The sequence below is a fragment of the Myxine glutinosa genome, chromosome 6 (genome assembly GCF_964187855.1).
Source record: "Myxine glutinosa chromosome 6, kmMyxGlut1.1, whole genome shotgun sequence".
NCBI lineage: Eukaryota > Metazoa > Chordata > Myxini > Myxiniformes > Myxinidae > Myxine > Myxine glutinosa.
Genome location: NC_136266.1, coordinates 115,914,927 through 115,929,847, shown reverse-complemented (window position 1 = coordinate 115,929,847; position 14,921 = coordinate 115,914,927). Strand labels below are relative to the sequence as shown.

Sequence of the window (14,921 nt, the reverse complement as noted above, 5' to 3'; positions counted from 1 at the left end):
TTGTTGCGAGCCAACTCCTCTATTTTTGAACTTTTTTTTTTTGATCAAATATGGCTGCCAAACCACGTGAACGATGACATCATAAATTTATCTTACTATAATTCACCAAATGTCTGTCCGTCTGTCTGTCTGTCTGTCTGTTCGAAGGTACCGTAAAAACTGCTGAACCGAGCGCAACGATATTTTGGGTGGGTAATCCTGGGATCTCCAGGATTAAAATAGGCTATTTAGTTTTCCCAATTTCAGCTTTAGTCTCCAGCATTCTCAGGTTTGGACTCCCGCATAACATTCGCGTTCGCATAACGTTCATTGTCACGATGTTCTCATTGTGACGATGTTGTTTCCCCGGGTGCTGCACCAACGGCTGCACCGATCACTGCACAGCTGCACCGATCGAACTCGTTTACCTCGGACAAAGACCTTTTATAAGGACACGGGTTGAATCCCTGCTTGAGAGAATTCTAACCCATTTCAACTGAAGGAAACACGTATCGGGAGTACATACGACATAGCGATTGTGAACACGATTATCGATCACGATTCACGATCATGATCATCACGATTATAGTGTATCGATCACTGTGGGAAATTTGGTGAATTATAGTGAGATACTGTTTAGATTTGATGATTTGCATGTGATATGATTTAACGGATGTTTATATGAATCGTTTAAAATAAAAAGCCTTCAATTTCTGATATTTTACCTTTTCATTTGGGCCTCCCAATGGAAGCCCTGCCCGCAGGGCGGGTACTGTTGCGAGTATTCTCTAATATAATTGTTGCATAGATCACGCTCAATACATTTCAAACTGATCAGACTAAGCGTTGTCCCTGTCCAATTATGACGTCCTAATTATGGCACCAATGACGTCATCGTTAACAACACCTATTCCCCATATAGAGTTCTTTACAACGAGCCATGTTTCAATTTTTTCCATGCAGCGGTTTTGGAGATATAGAGGTGCAACATTTTTCGGTTTTTTCCAAGATGGCGCCTGTATCACATGACATATGACGTCATGATTATCATTAAAATATTCTGCATGAGGAGGCCCTCCTGTGGTGAAAATTTCCTGCCCATCAGACCAACAGTTGCTGAGAAAAAAAATTCGCAATGATCGGATAAGTGTTGTACTTGTCGAATTATGACGTCATAACGAAGGCACAAAACAACCACCAGCGGTGGAAATTCTACCTGATGAAATCCTCCCCCCAGGAGCTAATTCCAACTGGATAACATGGAAGTGCCTTAACAGACTTAGGACTGGTGTAGGTCGTTCAAAGGTGTCACTAAACAAATGAGGATATACAACCAGCCCGACACAACATGCGAATGTGGAACTGAGCCACACACCATGCAACATCTCCTGCAATGTCCATCGCTAGAGGAACCCTGCACTGTTGCAGATCTTGCCGAATTCAACAACAAGGCGCAAAAATGTGTCCAGTTTTGGCAGCGCTATGTATAGACTGTCCGTGGACACGATACGAAGAAGAAGAAAATACTTTAGTGAACGAACGCCACTGCTTTGCAGTGTGGGAAAACAATCACACACACACACACACACACACACACACACACACACACACACACACACACACACACACACACACACACACACTTGGCATTTAATATGGAATATATTTTTTTTCTTGACTTGGGTTTACTTCCTGAACTCAGTATATCAATCTGGTGAGTTTCTTTTACCCTTCGGTGATGTCTTTGTTGAAAGAACCATGTCACTGATTGTCTTTCGCAGCAAGAAGTCAATAACAAGATTGTATCACAGGTGGCGTGACAAAATGTAAGGACAGGTACATTTGACGATTGGCTTCACAATCGGGTATATAAGGGTTGTTGCGTTCTGTATTAGTGGAAAACAACTGCTGCACATCTGCAAAAGTTATTGCCGCTTCCTCTGGAGATGGTCCGTCAACTTGACAATGCTGTTTGTCATGGAGTGGTGGCTTTACGAAATTCTGGCATGAAACAGCGTGCTATTGCTCGGCAGTATGGCATCACTCAAGGTCAGGTGTCAAAGATCCTGAAACGAAATGCTCAGAGGGGTGTCCCTACTCCAATACCGAGGCCAGGACGTCCACTCAGAACCACAAGGAGAGATGATCGCCAGCTGCACCGGTTAGTCTGCAATGGCCGTACCAAGTCAGCTAATCGGCTTAGGGCTGAGTGGCAGCAACTGACAAATGTGCCTGTATCCAGAAGGCTAGTCAACCAACGACTGGTTCAAGCAGGCTATCGTGCCAGGAGTCCCCTGAGAAAGCCATGCCTGACCAGACAACACAGCCAGTGCCGATTGCAGCGGGCCAGAGAGCACCGTCAATGGCAGCCAGGACACTGGAATCACGTGACCTTCAGTGACGAGTCTAGATTTCTGGTCTATCGTCAAGATGGACACGTCCGAGTGCGCAGACAAGTGCATGAAGCCCACAACGAAGATTGTATAGTGCCAAGAGTCCAAGCTGGAGGTGGTGGGGTGACCGTTTGGGCTGCTTTTCATGCAGGGGGGTAAAACTGACCTGGTTGTTCTGAATGGAAACCTGAACCAGTTCAAGCACAGGGCCATTCTGGAAGAAACATTGCTTCCATTTGTTCGTGCAGCCTTTCGAGGAAACTTTGTCTTCCAAGATGACAATGCACGGCCTCATCGTGCTCGCATGATCCAACACTTTCTTGCTGACCGTGGTGTAGAGCATATGGAGTGGCCTGCCATGTCCCCGGATATGAATCCGATAGAGAACTTGTGGGCAGAATTAACGCGTCAAATCGACCACTTGGACCAGCAGCCGACCTCTGTGCGTGAATTGCAGCAGACTATTGTCACTGCATGGCAAGCGATTCCTGTCCAAACCTTGGCAAATCTCGTGAACAGCATGCCTCGACATGTACGTGCTCTCCTGAATGCTCGTGGGGGTTACACGAAGTACTGAACTGTAATTTTACTGTCCGTAATCCCAGTCATAATTTAGCTTTTGTTTTTGTTGAAAAAAAATGTGGCTAATGTGCAAAATAAAGAGATACTTCTGGAAAACGTACAGAAGTTTAACACAGTACTGTCCGTGAATTGAGTTCGATATCAGTTTACATCACTTTCAAGGATAAATTTATTTGCTTCGAAATGTCAAATGTGGTTTTTTTCTTTTAAAGGTCACATTAACAAAATCTAGAATAATTTCAACATAATTCCAATGAACTTTTGGTTCTAAGTCATCTTGAAAAGTAAGTTCACCCCCACAAAAAAAATATTCCATATTAATAGTCAGGTTCACTATGTTAACAAATATAATTTCGTTCAAAATTTTGGTAGATTAGCAAAACTATACATTTCTGGAATCATCAGAGCATGGAGAATCCGAAAATCAATGTTGGCATTTGCACAGACACCTGCATGGCCGCCATTTTGGATTTTCAAAATGGCCGCCATAAAATACATATTTTGCGCTATCTCGGCTTCTAGTCAACCTAGAAACTTAATTAAATATGCTAATCCTATGTTTTCTGGGTCAAGGAATCCAATAAAGGCCTCAAAATAGTGTTCAGGATTATAGAAAAGCAACAAACAAAGGTAATTGAAAACCATTGTCTTTATATTTGTGATATAACTGTATTACATAATACATGATATTGCAAGTGCTTTGAAGTTATAGGTATGGGTTTATAAGGCAAGAAAGCAGCCTTGTTAGTATCAGATTGAACTATAAGTCCTATACACAGGATCTACTAGGTCCATACCGTTCAGGAAGATGCTTTTACAGATCTTCATCACTGTCCTGAGGGTCATTTTCGCAAAGGTGTCTATGCAAATGCAAACATTAATTTTTGGATTCCTCATGCTCTGAGTATTCCAGAAATGTATAGTTTTGCTAATCTACCAAAATTTTGAACGAAAAAACATAGTGAACCTGACTATAAATGCCAAGTCTGTATATACAGTGCATTCAGAAAGTATTCAAAGGGAAAGGTGACCCTCTGGACTTTGGCTCGTATCGAGCGATAAAGTTATTGGAGCATGGAATGAAGGTATTGGAAAGGGTGTTGGAGAGGAGGATAAGGAAGAAAGTGAAGATTGACGAAATGCAGTTTGGATTTATGCCAGGAAGAGGAACGACAGACGCGCTCTTTATTGTGAGGCAGTTGCAGGAGAAGTACATGGAGAAGAGGAGGAAGTTGTTTTTTGGGTTTGTTGATCTGGAGAAAGCATTCGATAGGGTTCCACGTGAAGTAATGACATGGGCATTGAGGAAGTTAGGAGTGGAGGAATGGTTGATCAGAGTAGTGATGGCAATGTACGGGAGAGCATGTACAGCTGTACGGACGAAGGACGGGAACAGTGGTGAGTTTGAGGTGAAGGTGGGAGTGCATCAGAGGTCGGTACTAAGTCCACCACTATTTGTAGCTGTGATGGAGGTGCTGGCTCAGAACGTAAAGGAGGGTTTACCGTGGGAGTTGTTGTATGCAGATGATCTGGTGTTGATTGCAGAAAGTATGGATGGACTGAAGGAGAAGATGAATAAGTGGAAGGAATGTATGGAGACAAAAGGTCTGAAGGATAATATCGGAAAAACGAAGGTGATGGTAAGTGGTAAAGCATGTGGTGAGGTGGAAAGAACTGGGAAGTGGCCGTGTGCTGTGTGCAGGAAGGGTGTCAGAGTGAATTCCATTCAATGTACAATGTGCGCTGAGTGGGTTCATCAAAAATGTAGTGGTTTGAGAGGGTCACTAACCAGTGTGGCAGCTACATTCAAGTGTAAGGTGTGCACAGAGGGAGCTGCAGATGGAGGAAATGTTGAGTTGGATCTTGGAGATGGCGTGAAGCTGGAAGGTGTGAAAACATTTTGTTACCTAGGAGACATGCTGAATGGAGAAGGTGGATCAGACTCGGCAACGGTTGCTCGAGTGAGATGTGCATGGAAGAAGTTTCGGGAACTGAGTGGCGTGCTGATGAGGAGGGGAGTGTCGTTGAAGCTGAAGGGAAAGGTGTATGCTGCATGTGTGAGAAGTGTTATGATTTATGGGAGCGAGACATGGGTAATGAACGTAGAGCAGCAATGAAGGCTGGAAAGGGTGGAAATGCGAATGGCTCGGTGGATGTGCGGAGTATCGTTGAGAGAGAGGAAGACAAATGATGAATTGCAAAAGATGATGGGAATTGAGCCTGTGATGGATGCTGTGCAGAGAAACAGTTTGAGATGGTTTGGTCATGTGTTGAGGAAGGATGAAAGTGACTGGTTGAGAAGATTGATGGAAATGAATGTAGAAGGAAGTAGAGGACGGGGAAGACCGAGAAAGACTTGGCTAAAGATGGTCGAAGAAGAAATGCGGGCAAGGGGGTTAACAAGGGGAGATGCAGAAAATAGGGCAAAATGGAGAAGATTGTCATGGGGACCGCAAGGCTAACCCCCGCTCAAGCAGGGAAAATGGCCTGAAAATGCCTGTTGTGTTGTTGTTGTATTCAGAAAGTATTCAGACCCCTTCACTTTTTTCACATTTTGTTATGTTGCAGCCTTCTGCTGAAATCGTTTAAATTCATTTTTTCCCTCATCAATCTACACTCAATACCCCATAATGACAAAGAGAAAACAGGATTTTAGAAAGTTTTGCAAATTTATTAAAAAGAAAAAACTGAAATATCACATTGACATAAGTATTCAGACCCTTTGCTATGACACTTGAAATTTAGCTCAGGTGCCTCCCATTTCTCTTGATCATCTTTGAGATGTTTCTCCACCTCGATTGGAGTCCACCTATGGTAAATTCAATTGATTGGACATGATTTGGAAAGGCACACACCTGTCTATATAAGGTCTCACAGCTGACGATGCATATCAGAGCAAAAACCAAGCCATGAGGTCGAAGGAACTGCCTGCAGAGCTCAGAGACAGGATTGTGTCGAGGCACAGATCTGAGGAAGCCGACAAAAAAAATTTCTGCTGCATTGAATGTTCCCAAGAGCACAGTGGCCTCCATAAATTCTTAAATGGAAGAAGTTTGGAACAACCAGAACTCTTCCTAGAGCTGGCCGCCCGGCCAAACTGAGCAATAGGGGGAGAATGGCCTTGGTAATAGAGGTGACTATGTGTATATATATATATATATATATATATATATATATATATATATATATATATATGTATATACACATACACACACACAGAAACGCACACACACACACACACACACACACACACACACACACACACACACACACACACACACACACACACACACACACATTATACACACACACACACACACACACACACACACACATATAATATACGTCCCACGTGCCCAGGCCCTGTTGACTCACCGTGCAGGTGGAGCGATTGAAGAACACGGTCGGAGCACGAGGCACAGGGAGAGGAACAAGACTCGGGGAATCGGACGCATCATCAGCCCAAAGCGTCGGTTTCGCTCGCGCGTCGCTCCGTGATGCTCTCCCCACCTGTGTGAACCTGCGAGGTGAATCAGCTCCTTTAAGCTCTTTCATTTACACTCGGACGCCTCTTCCACTGGACATCATCTCAGGTTACACCCTTTTATCGCACCACACCATACCTGTGCACCACATCATCTCACTGTTTACCCTGTCATCGACTATGTCATCTTCTGCGATCGCACATTAAACCAGTTTTGTACCTTTACATGATTTTAAACGCATCCCTCGCTACTCACGTTACACATATTAAATATCCTACACGTTAATCGGAAGTAATATTATTACATTGTGCCGAGTATTTTATTTACCTTGATCTGATCACCTCTTATACCTTTTTGTCTCTCCTGTCCGGGGGTCCTCACCTGCCTGGACACTGGTGGACAGTTACTCAGGTCGCAAAAATTACTGTGTTCCCGGTCTTACTCCGGGATACACTAAACACCTTCTGTAGCGTCAAGGTACTCAGGGTAGGAATTTTGGCCATGGTGCCGGCGACAACGCACCTAGATACCTGTCCCATCTAAGGGTCCACGCGCCCATTATTAGGACACCCTACTGGGGAAGAACTCACCTTAATCCATCCTCGACTTATCTCGGGAATAGCTTACTATACCACATTGTTTATGTAACTCATATTATATTTACCTATAATATTTGTATTTTCCATAACCCCTATGTTAGGTAACATTATCCCACGATCGCAAAGTGCAGCAGGTTTTCGTTACTCTCACCTGGCGCAGCGGGTGCTGACAACTCCGACAATTACCTTCATCGGTACCTATCGCTCCAGAATATCTCCCGCTCACCTCTCCAGCGGTTAGCACTCCCACCTCATGTCGCAGCCAATCCGCGGGCTTCCCTGCGGTTATTACGGGCAGCACAACAAAACCACTTTTGGACCATTTGATCCCCCACTCCGCCCCATTAACACCCTGGTACACCCACCTGCTCGCAGGCGGGACGACCGAACCCGGCTCATCCCAAAACAGCGACTTGTGAAATTATTCAGCAATTTCTGGATGTGCAGGTATCACCGCTTGCCTTAGTGGGTCCTCGTTTGGCTATTAAACGCTTGCCTACGTCACATGCATTTTACAGCCAATCGGAGACCAACGATTAGATGCGATGGGGTTGCCTCCACAGAAATTCCTGGGGAATCCACACACAAGTTCAATTTCCTCCTTAGTGATTCTTTTTTCATCATTTGGAGGTGTGAAGTGAAAAATTCGATAATGACGTCTCGTAATTCCCATTTGTTAAAGTTTTGAGTTTTGCTTCCCTTAAAGTCCTGATCTCATCGGGTTCACAGTATCATGAAAGACAGGAAAGCGAGGAAGGGGGGAAACAGTCACCTGCAAGTAAGAGGGTTGGGCGAGGCAGGGTAAATGTAGGGAAAAATATTGTGGATGGGGATGAGGATGGGCAATGATAGGAGATGGGATTGTACCAGTGGCGTGAATCCGTGGAGGGAAGAGTGGAATTGAACAGCTACAAGAAGGAAGATGCACAGATGGGAGAAGCGAGGAGCAAAAGCGTTGTGTGCAGTCCACCAAGATTTTGGGGGTTAAAACAGGTGCTAAAAACGAGAAGACCACCTTGGGGAACCCCAGCCTCCACTGGGAAGGAAGAGGAGAGGGTTCCATTGATAGAAACAGATTCACTGTGTAAGTGGAGAAAGCTAGAAATAAACCTATTCAGAAGCTCAGAACGAAGTGGAGACTTTCACCCAACCGCAACCCAACAAATTCCTCCCTCTCCTTAGAGCTTCATTTCCCTCTTCTTTTCTTCCCCTGCATTCCTGTTCGAGTCCTTCCTTATGAAGGACCCTCTAACAACATCCCATTTGGGTCGTGGAACACTTAGATCAGTGACACGAACATTCGCAGGAATGATGTTTACTTTTGCACACCTTTATTCTCATCTCCTCAACACACACACACACACACACACACACACACACACACACACACACACACACACACACACACACACACACCTCCCCGCACACACACAAACACACACACTATCCCCCTCTCCCCCCCCCCCACCCCACCCCTCTCCGCCCCACCACACACACACACATGAGGAAGTTGGAGGAATCCCTCTTTAACCAAGCAGTAGGAACCTCCCTCTCGCAGTTCTTATAAATGCCATGTCTGCATATGTATTTTATGAATGACATTTTTTGGACTGCGTGGTTCAAACGTTTTTTTTTTTGTTTTTTTTTGTATACAGGATCGACGTTCGTGAAAGAGATAACATTTATCACACAAAAAAACAAACAGACACACAAAACATATAATAAGGGTAGCGGTAGACAAGATGGGGAGAGAAGGGGAAGCACGCAAACACAACATTTGAGAGAAGGGACATCGGGAGATCTGTGGGAGGGCTTGGGGAGAAGGGGATGGGAAGGGGGAGGGGTGGGAGAAGTATAAAACACAAGGACACTGCAAGGACTTCCAGGAAGGAAGTTGGTATTTCAAAAATGTGAATCTGGGGTGAAATTAGCGGGGGTAGAAAAGATCAAGGTTTTGGCTGGGGGAAGATAAGAGATGGTGGTGAACAGCTGTTGGTGCACAGCTGGAGGGAGGAGTGGGATTGAAGAGAGTGAGGGAGTTTGTTCCAGAGGCGGGAGAAAAGGGGAATGAAGGAGTGAAGGTGAGCAGAGAGTCTTGATTTTGGCAGTTTAACCATAAGAGGGTTGCAGGCAGATCTTGTGCGACCTGTAGGAATATTTGGGGGACAGAGCCCAGAGAGAGCTGGGGGAGCAAGGCTGGAGAGGAGTCGGTAGAAGACAGAAAGCCCACCAACCTGCCTGCGGTGAGGCCTCGGAGTTAGCTTCATCACGGGAGAGTACAATGATCCTGAAAGCTTTGGTTTCAACAGCGTGAAGCCGAGCTAGGTGTGAGGCAGGAGCACCGGCCCAGAGGGGAGAACAGTATTCCATTGAGCTGCGGATGAAAGCCTTGTATGTGGTGAGGAGCTCAGGTGTGCCAAGGAAGGACTTCACACGACAGAGGATGCTCAGTCGGCGACTGGCTTTGGAGGCCAGATTTGAAATGTGGTTTTCCCAGGAAAGATCATGGCAGATAGTGAGACACAAAAGCTTGAGTGACAGAACTTCTTGGAGAGGATTATTCAGAAAGTGGATGGGAGGGTTGTCCAGTCAGTCTTTTCGGAGAGACAAAGTGAGAGTAGGAGATTTGTCAGGATTGAAAGACATGTTCCACTTGTTTGCCCAGTCTGTGATTTTGTCCAGGTTTGCAGAGAGTGAGGAGGCTGCAGACTGCCGATCTGAGGGATGAGGAATGGAGCGGCCGAGAGTGGAGTCATCAGCAAAGAGATAGAGAAAAATTTCAAGAGAGTCAGAGAGATCATTGATGAAGACCAGAAAAAGCACAGGGCCCAGAACACTGCCTTGGGGAACTCCAGCCTGAACAGGAAGGGGAGCTGAGAGAAACCCATTCAGGGCCACATGTTGACTACGACTGGAGAAGAAGTCCGCAAGCCAAGCGTGGAGATTTCCATGGATACCATAGGAGGAGAGTTTGGTGAGCAGAGCGGGGTGCCAGACCATATCGAAGGCACGTGATATGTCAAGGGAAACAGCTCTAATTTCCTGTTAGGCATTGAGGACTTCCATCCATTGTTGAGACAGCAGAAGCAGCATGTCCAGAGTAGAGTGAACTGGTCTGAAACCAAATTGATGATCAGAGATCAAGCCATTTGAGAAGAGGAAAGATTTGATATCCGAAGAAATGATGGATTCCATGACTTTGCTGATAATTGGGAGAACGCTGATTGGTCTGTAGTTGCAAGGATCTGTTTTTGCACCTTTTTGGGTAAAGCGGTGATGTTGGCTGATTTCCAAGCTGATGGCAGATGACCTTGAGCAAAAGAGAGGGTGAAGAGAACAGAGAGAGGGAGTGAAAGAGTGGCGGAGTAGGATTTTAGGACCCGTGGGCTGAAGCCGTCAGGTCCGGTTGCAGAATCAGAGTCGAGGGTTGACAGGAACTTTTCCACCTTGTCAGGAGGAAAGGACACAGAGTCCAGGAACAGCTGGGTATGACGGGGTACGGTGGGTACAGAGAGGGATGTGTTTGGGACACAAGATTTAGAGGCAAACACAGAGTTGAGGCATTCAGCTTTTTCATGTGCGGAGTCAACTGTGTAGCCGTTTGAGGTAAGGGAGGGGATGGAGGGGGAACATAACACCAGAATCGGTTTTGACCAGACGCCACCAGGATTTGGAAGAGGGAGACAGGTTTGAGAGTTCGGTCTTGAGAGTGGAGATATATTGTTTCCTGGCTCTCCTGAGGGTGGACACACACTTGTTTCGGGCTTTGTGAAAGGAAATGAGATTTCCTTCCGTTGGATTTGCTTTCCAGGAGGCAAAGGCAAGTTGTTTCTGGGCAACTGCCTCACCACAAGATTCCGTGTACCATGGGCGGGAGGAAGGGTAAAACAAAGGAAGGCGAGATGGGATAAATCTGTGCATGAGAGAGAGCAATTTACTTTGGAAGAATTCCCAGGATGAGTTGATGTCAGAGGCGGTAGAGATGGGAGAGTAGTCCAGATGATTGATGGCTGCTTGAAGACCGTGCCAGTTAGCCTGACTGAAATGCCAGGCTCGTCGACGCTGAGGAGTCTCTCTGAGAATGGTCAGAGAGATGTCCACTTTAGCAAGCACATGATCAGATGAGCCGATTGGAGCAGAAGAAGAGCAGCAGACATTTGCAGGGAAGTTAGTCATAACCAAGTCCAGAAGAGAAGATGCTCCGTTGCCTGAGATCCAGGTCGGGAAATTGACAGATTGTGTCAGTCCCAGTGAGTCGCAGAAGTCCTTTGCTGAGGAGCCATGGCTGGTGAGAGAGAGGTACCCACACCCAGCCAACTGGCATGGTGACAATTGAAATCACCACATATGAGGAAGAGAGACTTGGGATGAGTAGATAGAAGTTGGTCCATATTATCAGACAGCGAGATGTAGATGGAGTCATCACTGTTTGGTGGACGGTACAACACAAAGATTGACAAAAGGTGGGAGTGAAGGGGAAGCCGTAGCCAGAGGTACTCCAGAGGTATTGGATTAACCAATTTAATGTGGCGGCCACATTTGTCATTCAGATCCGCCTGTGTGTTACACACCATCGACTTGCATAGTATTCCTTCTAACCCACCTAGTTATGGTATACACCTCCTAAAGTCTTAATTGGGTGCTGCTGCCCCTGTGGGCCAGTTTCACAGCACCAGGGAGTTTGCTAGATTACTCGTGTTGTGCAGATTTTCAGTAGTAAAAATTATATATGCAATTTGTTCCGTGTGTGGGGGTAGGTAATGAAATACCTTAGTCGAGAATGAATTGTATATATTACCTTGCTCCGAATGGCGTGTAAGAACATCTTGATGTAAATAAGTCAGCTCTGTGTGTTCGGATTAAGTGTGACGTGTGGCCATACGGAGGGTGGCTCTTGTGCTATGTAGCTTAGGGAGTAAGAATAACCCCCCTGCCCATGTCCTACCTCTTGTGATCTGACCTTTGTGGTGATAATAAATCAGTCTGCGATAGGACGAAGGCTGTCAGGAAACTAACTCAGGCACATTACAACACTGACAAGCCTGACAGAAACCCATCACATTTGCCGATTGGCAAGGGAACACCGCCCCCAAATATTCATGATGGGCATCAAGAAAGGCCGTGAGGCCCTGCCCCGAAAGGAACGATTGGTCATGGCCATGGACTGAAGTGGTGGGGCGCGGTGATTGGTTAGAGTGTGATGTCATCTTGGAACATTCCAGAACGGAGGAAGAAAGAGCAAAGTGACCACCATTTTTTTTTTCTTTCTCTCTCTCTCTCTCTCTCTCTCTCTCTCTCTCTCTCTCTCTCTCTCTCTCTCTCTCGCGCCCCCTGCTGGCTGTTAGCTGTTGGGCGTGGCAAGATGGCAGCCGTGCATGTGTGGTGAGGTGTGAGCTGCTCCAACCTTTGATCTTTCTACCCCCCCCCCCCCTTGCTCGTTGTCTTTCTTAATTTCTGTTTCTTCCACTTTTCTTCTTATCCTCACGTTTGCCTACTCTCTGTCTGCCCCCACCACCCCAGTTCAACAACCCGCTGCTGCAACTCCTCATCCTACCCGTTCTATCCTACCCGTCCTACCCTCCCTCTGCCCGCTCCCCCCCCCCACACCCCTCCCTTCCCCCCCCACACCTCCCCTTTCCCCCCCTAGTACATCCCTTGCATGTGTTGCTGTCTCGATTCTTTTTCTTTCTCTTCTAGCTTTTTCTACTTTTTTCCTCTGAGATACAGAGAGAGAGAGAGCCCACACCTTTCGGTGAGGTCGACGGGTGAGTCGTATTCCTATCGACACTCTAAGGAGTTGCGATGGGTTTTCGCCCCTTTCCTCATTAAGAGGTGTGTTTTACCGCGTTCGTTTTCTCGTGCTGGTACATGCCGAGTGGCGTTTTCCTTGCGGTTTTTTTCCCCCTTGCTTTACAGAAAACTATACCCGACCACTCCCCTTTTTCCCCCGACCCCTTCCTTTTCCCCCGACCCCAACTCGGCTTAGCCCGGGTAATTTGAATTAGTAAAATGTCGACACGTTCCCCGTATGCGGCTTTCGAAGCTCTCACACGGAAGCATGGCGTGGTGTGCGTTCCTCCCGATGAGGTTAGTGTGGAACACATTGTTATTGCTATTGGGAATATCATTGGAATGGAAAAGATCCGTGCAGCGTCACGGATGAATAAACGTATCGTTGTTTTTTTAGCCGAGGAAAGCCTCGTGCATGAGGTTGTCGCGGCTGGTCTGTCCACAGACAATGGACATTTCGTCTTAGTTTCCCCACTCGATACCCCAGCTGTCAAAATACTCCTATCCAACGTCCCCCCGTTTGTAAAAAATGAGTCGCTGTTAGCGGAACTATCGCGCTATGGTACAGTCGTGTCCCAGATCAAAATGCTGCCGCTGGGCTGTCGGAGTGAACAGGCGAAGCACGTCATGTCTTTCCGACGCCAGGCATACATTGTACTTCCCACATCCAACGTGGACAAAGTATTAAACGTGGTAATTAAATTCCGTATAAAAGATCACGACTACCAAGTATATGCGTCAACCGAGACATTAAAATGCTTCACTTGTGGAAAGTTCGGACATTTAAAACGTTTCTGTCCCCGAACTGCACCCTCTGTGATCGAGCAGACAGGCTCTCTAGACAATACTGTGCCCCCTCTACCTCTCAACACTGACGGACAAACTACCCCAACTACTGTCCCAGACCCCCCACTACCTCCCAACACTGACGGACAAACTACCCCAACTACTGTCTCAGACCCCCCACTACCTCCCAACACTGACGGTCAAACTCCCCCAACTACTGTCTCGGATGACATCGCACCAAATTTAACGACCGCTGATAAAACGAACATGAACATCTGGGATGGGTTTACACTTGTTTCCTCATTAAGGAAGAGAAAAACACCCCAGGATTCAGTTACACCTCGTAACGAAAAGGTGGTAGTTTTTCAGTCAAACATTGCGGGAATGCCTCTGTCCGACCAAACTACTACCAGCAACCGGTACGAACTGCTCATGCATGAGAATGTAGATCCCCAGCCCTTACCTGAGACTTTCCCCCACAATGCAACGGAGGGGAATTACATCCCTCCTCAAGGGAAAATTAAAGCTGTTCCGTGTCCTTCTGTGAATGATGCCGAAGTGCATCAAGACCCGATCGTAAAAATAGGAGGAAACGTGATAGCAGAAAACCTGATCGTACTTCCAGCGGCTCCAATTTCTGAGCACAATGAAAATATTCTAACCCCAGCAGTACCTGTGCTGGCGGTCTTACATAACATGCCTGAGCACATTGGTAAAACTGATGGAGAACCTCAAACTGTCAAACCGGCGACGGTTTCCCCCGCACCCCTCCCACTACCCGAAGCTCCTTCAATTCCACTACCCCCCCCTGCTCCTATTAATATGGAGCAGGATGACACCTGCACAGCACAAGTTACCTCAGAGCCCCAAGAACCAGGAATTGAAAGTTTCCCAGACAGTGGTTCCGACATGTCAGATGAGGAATCTTACGAAATTGAGGAGTTCCCTACAACAAGCGAATCCAACGTCTTACCAGCCCAAATATTGAAATTCCTCAACCACACTTTTAGAAAGAGACACGTAGACATTAAAGATCACTTCTCTGACCTGCACGGGTTTATCGACACGGCAAGGAACATCATCCGCCGGCCTAGCGACCACCATTTCACAGAAGCCCAATGTAGCAGGCTGAAAAAGTACATTGTGAGAGCAAAAGATGAACAAAACAAATGAGATTTGGAAGCTTAAATATAAATGGTGGCGCGAGTCAGCTGCGCAAACTCCAAGTGGTGAACCTTGCACTACAGAAAACTTTAGACGTACTTTTCTTGCAGGAAACCCACACTACGCCAGCATCCCATGCAGAA

General features: G+C 46.4%; 1 protein-coding gene across 2 annotated transcripts in view; it reads right to left on the bottom strand.

Moving 5' to 3' along the window:
• The window catches only part of LOC144892649 (uncharacterized), a 16,932-nt gene extending 9,665 nt beyond the window's left edge, over nucleotides 1–7,267 (bottom strand). The window contains exons 1-2 of one of the 2 annotated variants that reach the window (XM_078780429.1): nucleotides 7,190–7,267; nucleotides 6,330–6,474 (exon numbers count right to left, since the gene is read on the bottom strand). In XM_078780429.1, the coding sequence (XP_078636555.1) occupies nucleotides 6,330–6,412 (83 nt within the window). In that variant the 5' untranslated portion in view covers nucleotides 6,413–6,474; nucleotides 7,190–7,267. The remainder of the gene's footprint in view (nucleotides 1–6,329; nucleotides 6,475–7,189) is intronic. The other variant, XM_078780430.1, reaches the window with a different exon arrangement.
• Between the last annotated feature and the right edge of the window lie 7,654 nt (nucleotides 7,268–14,921).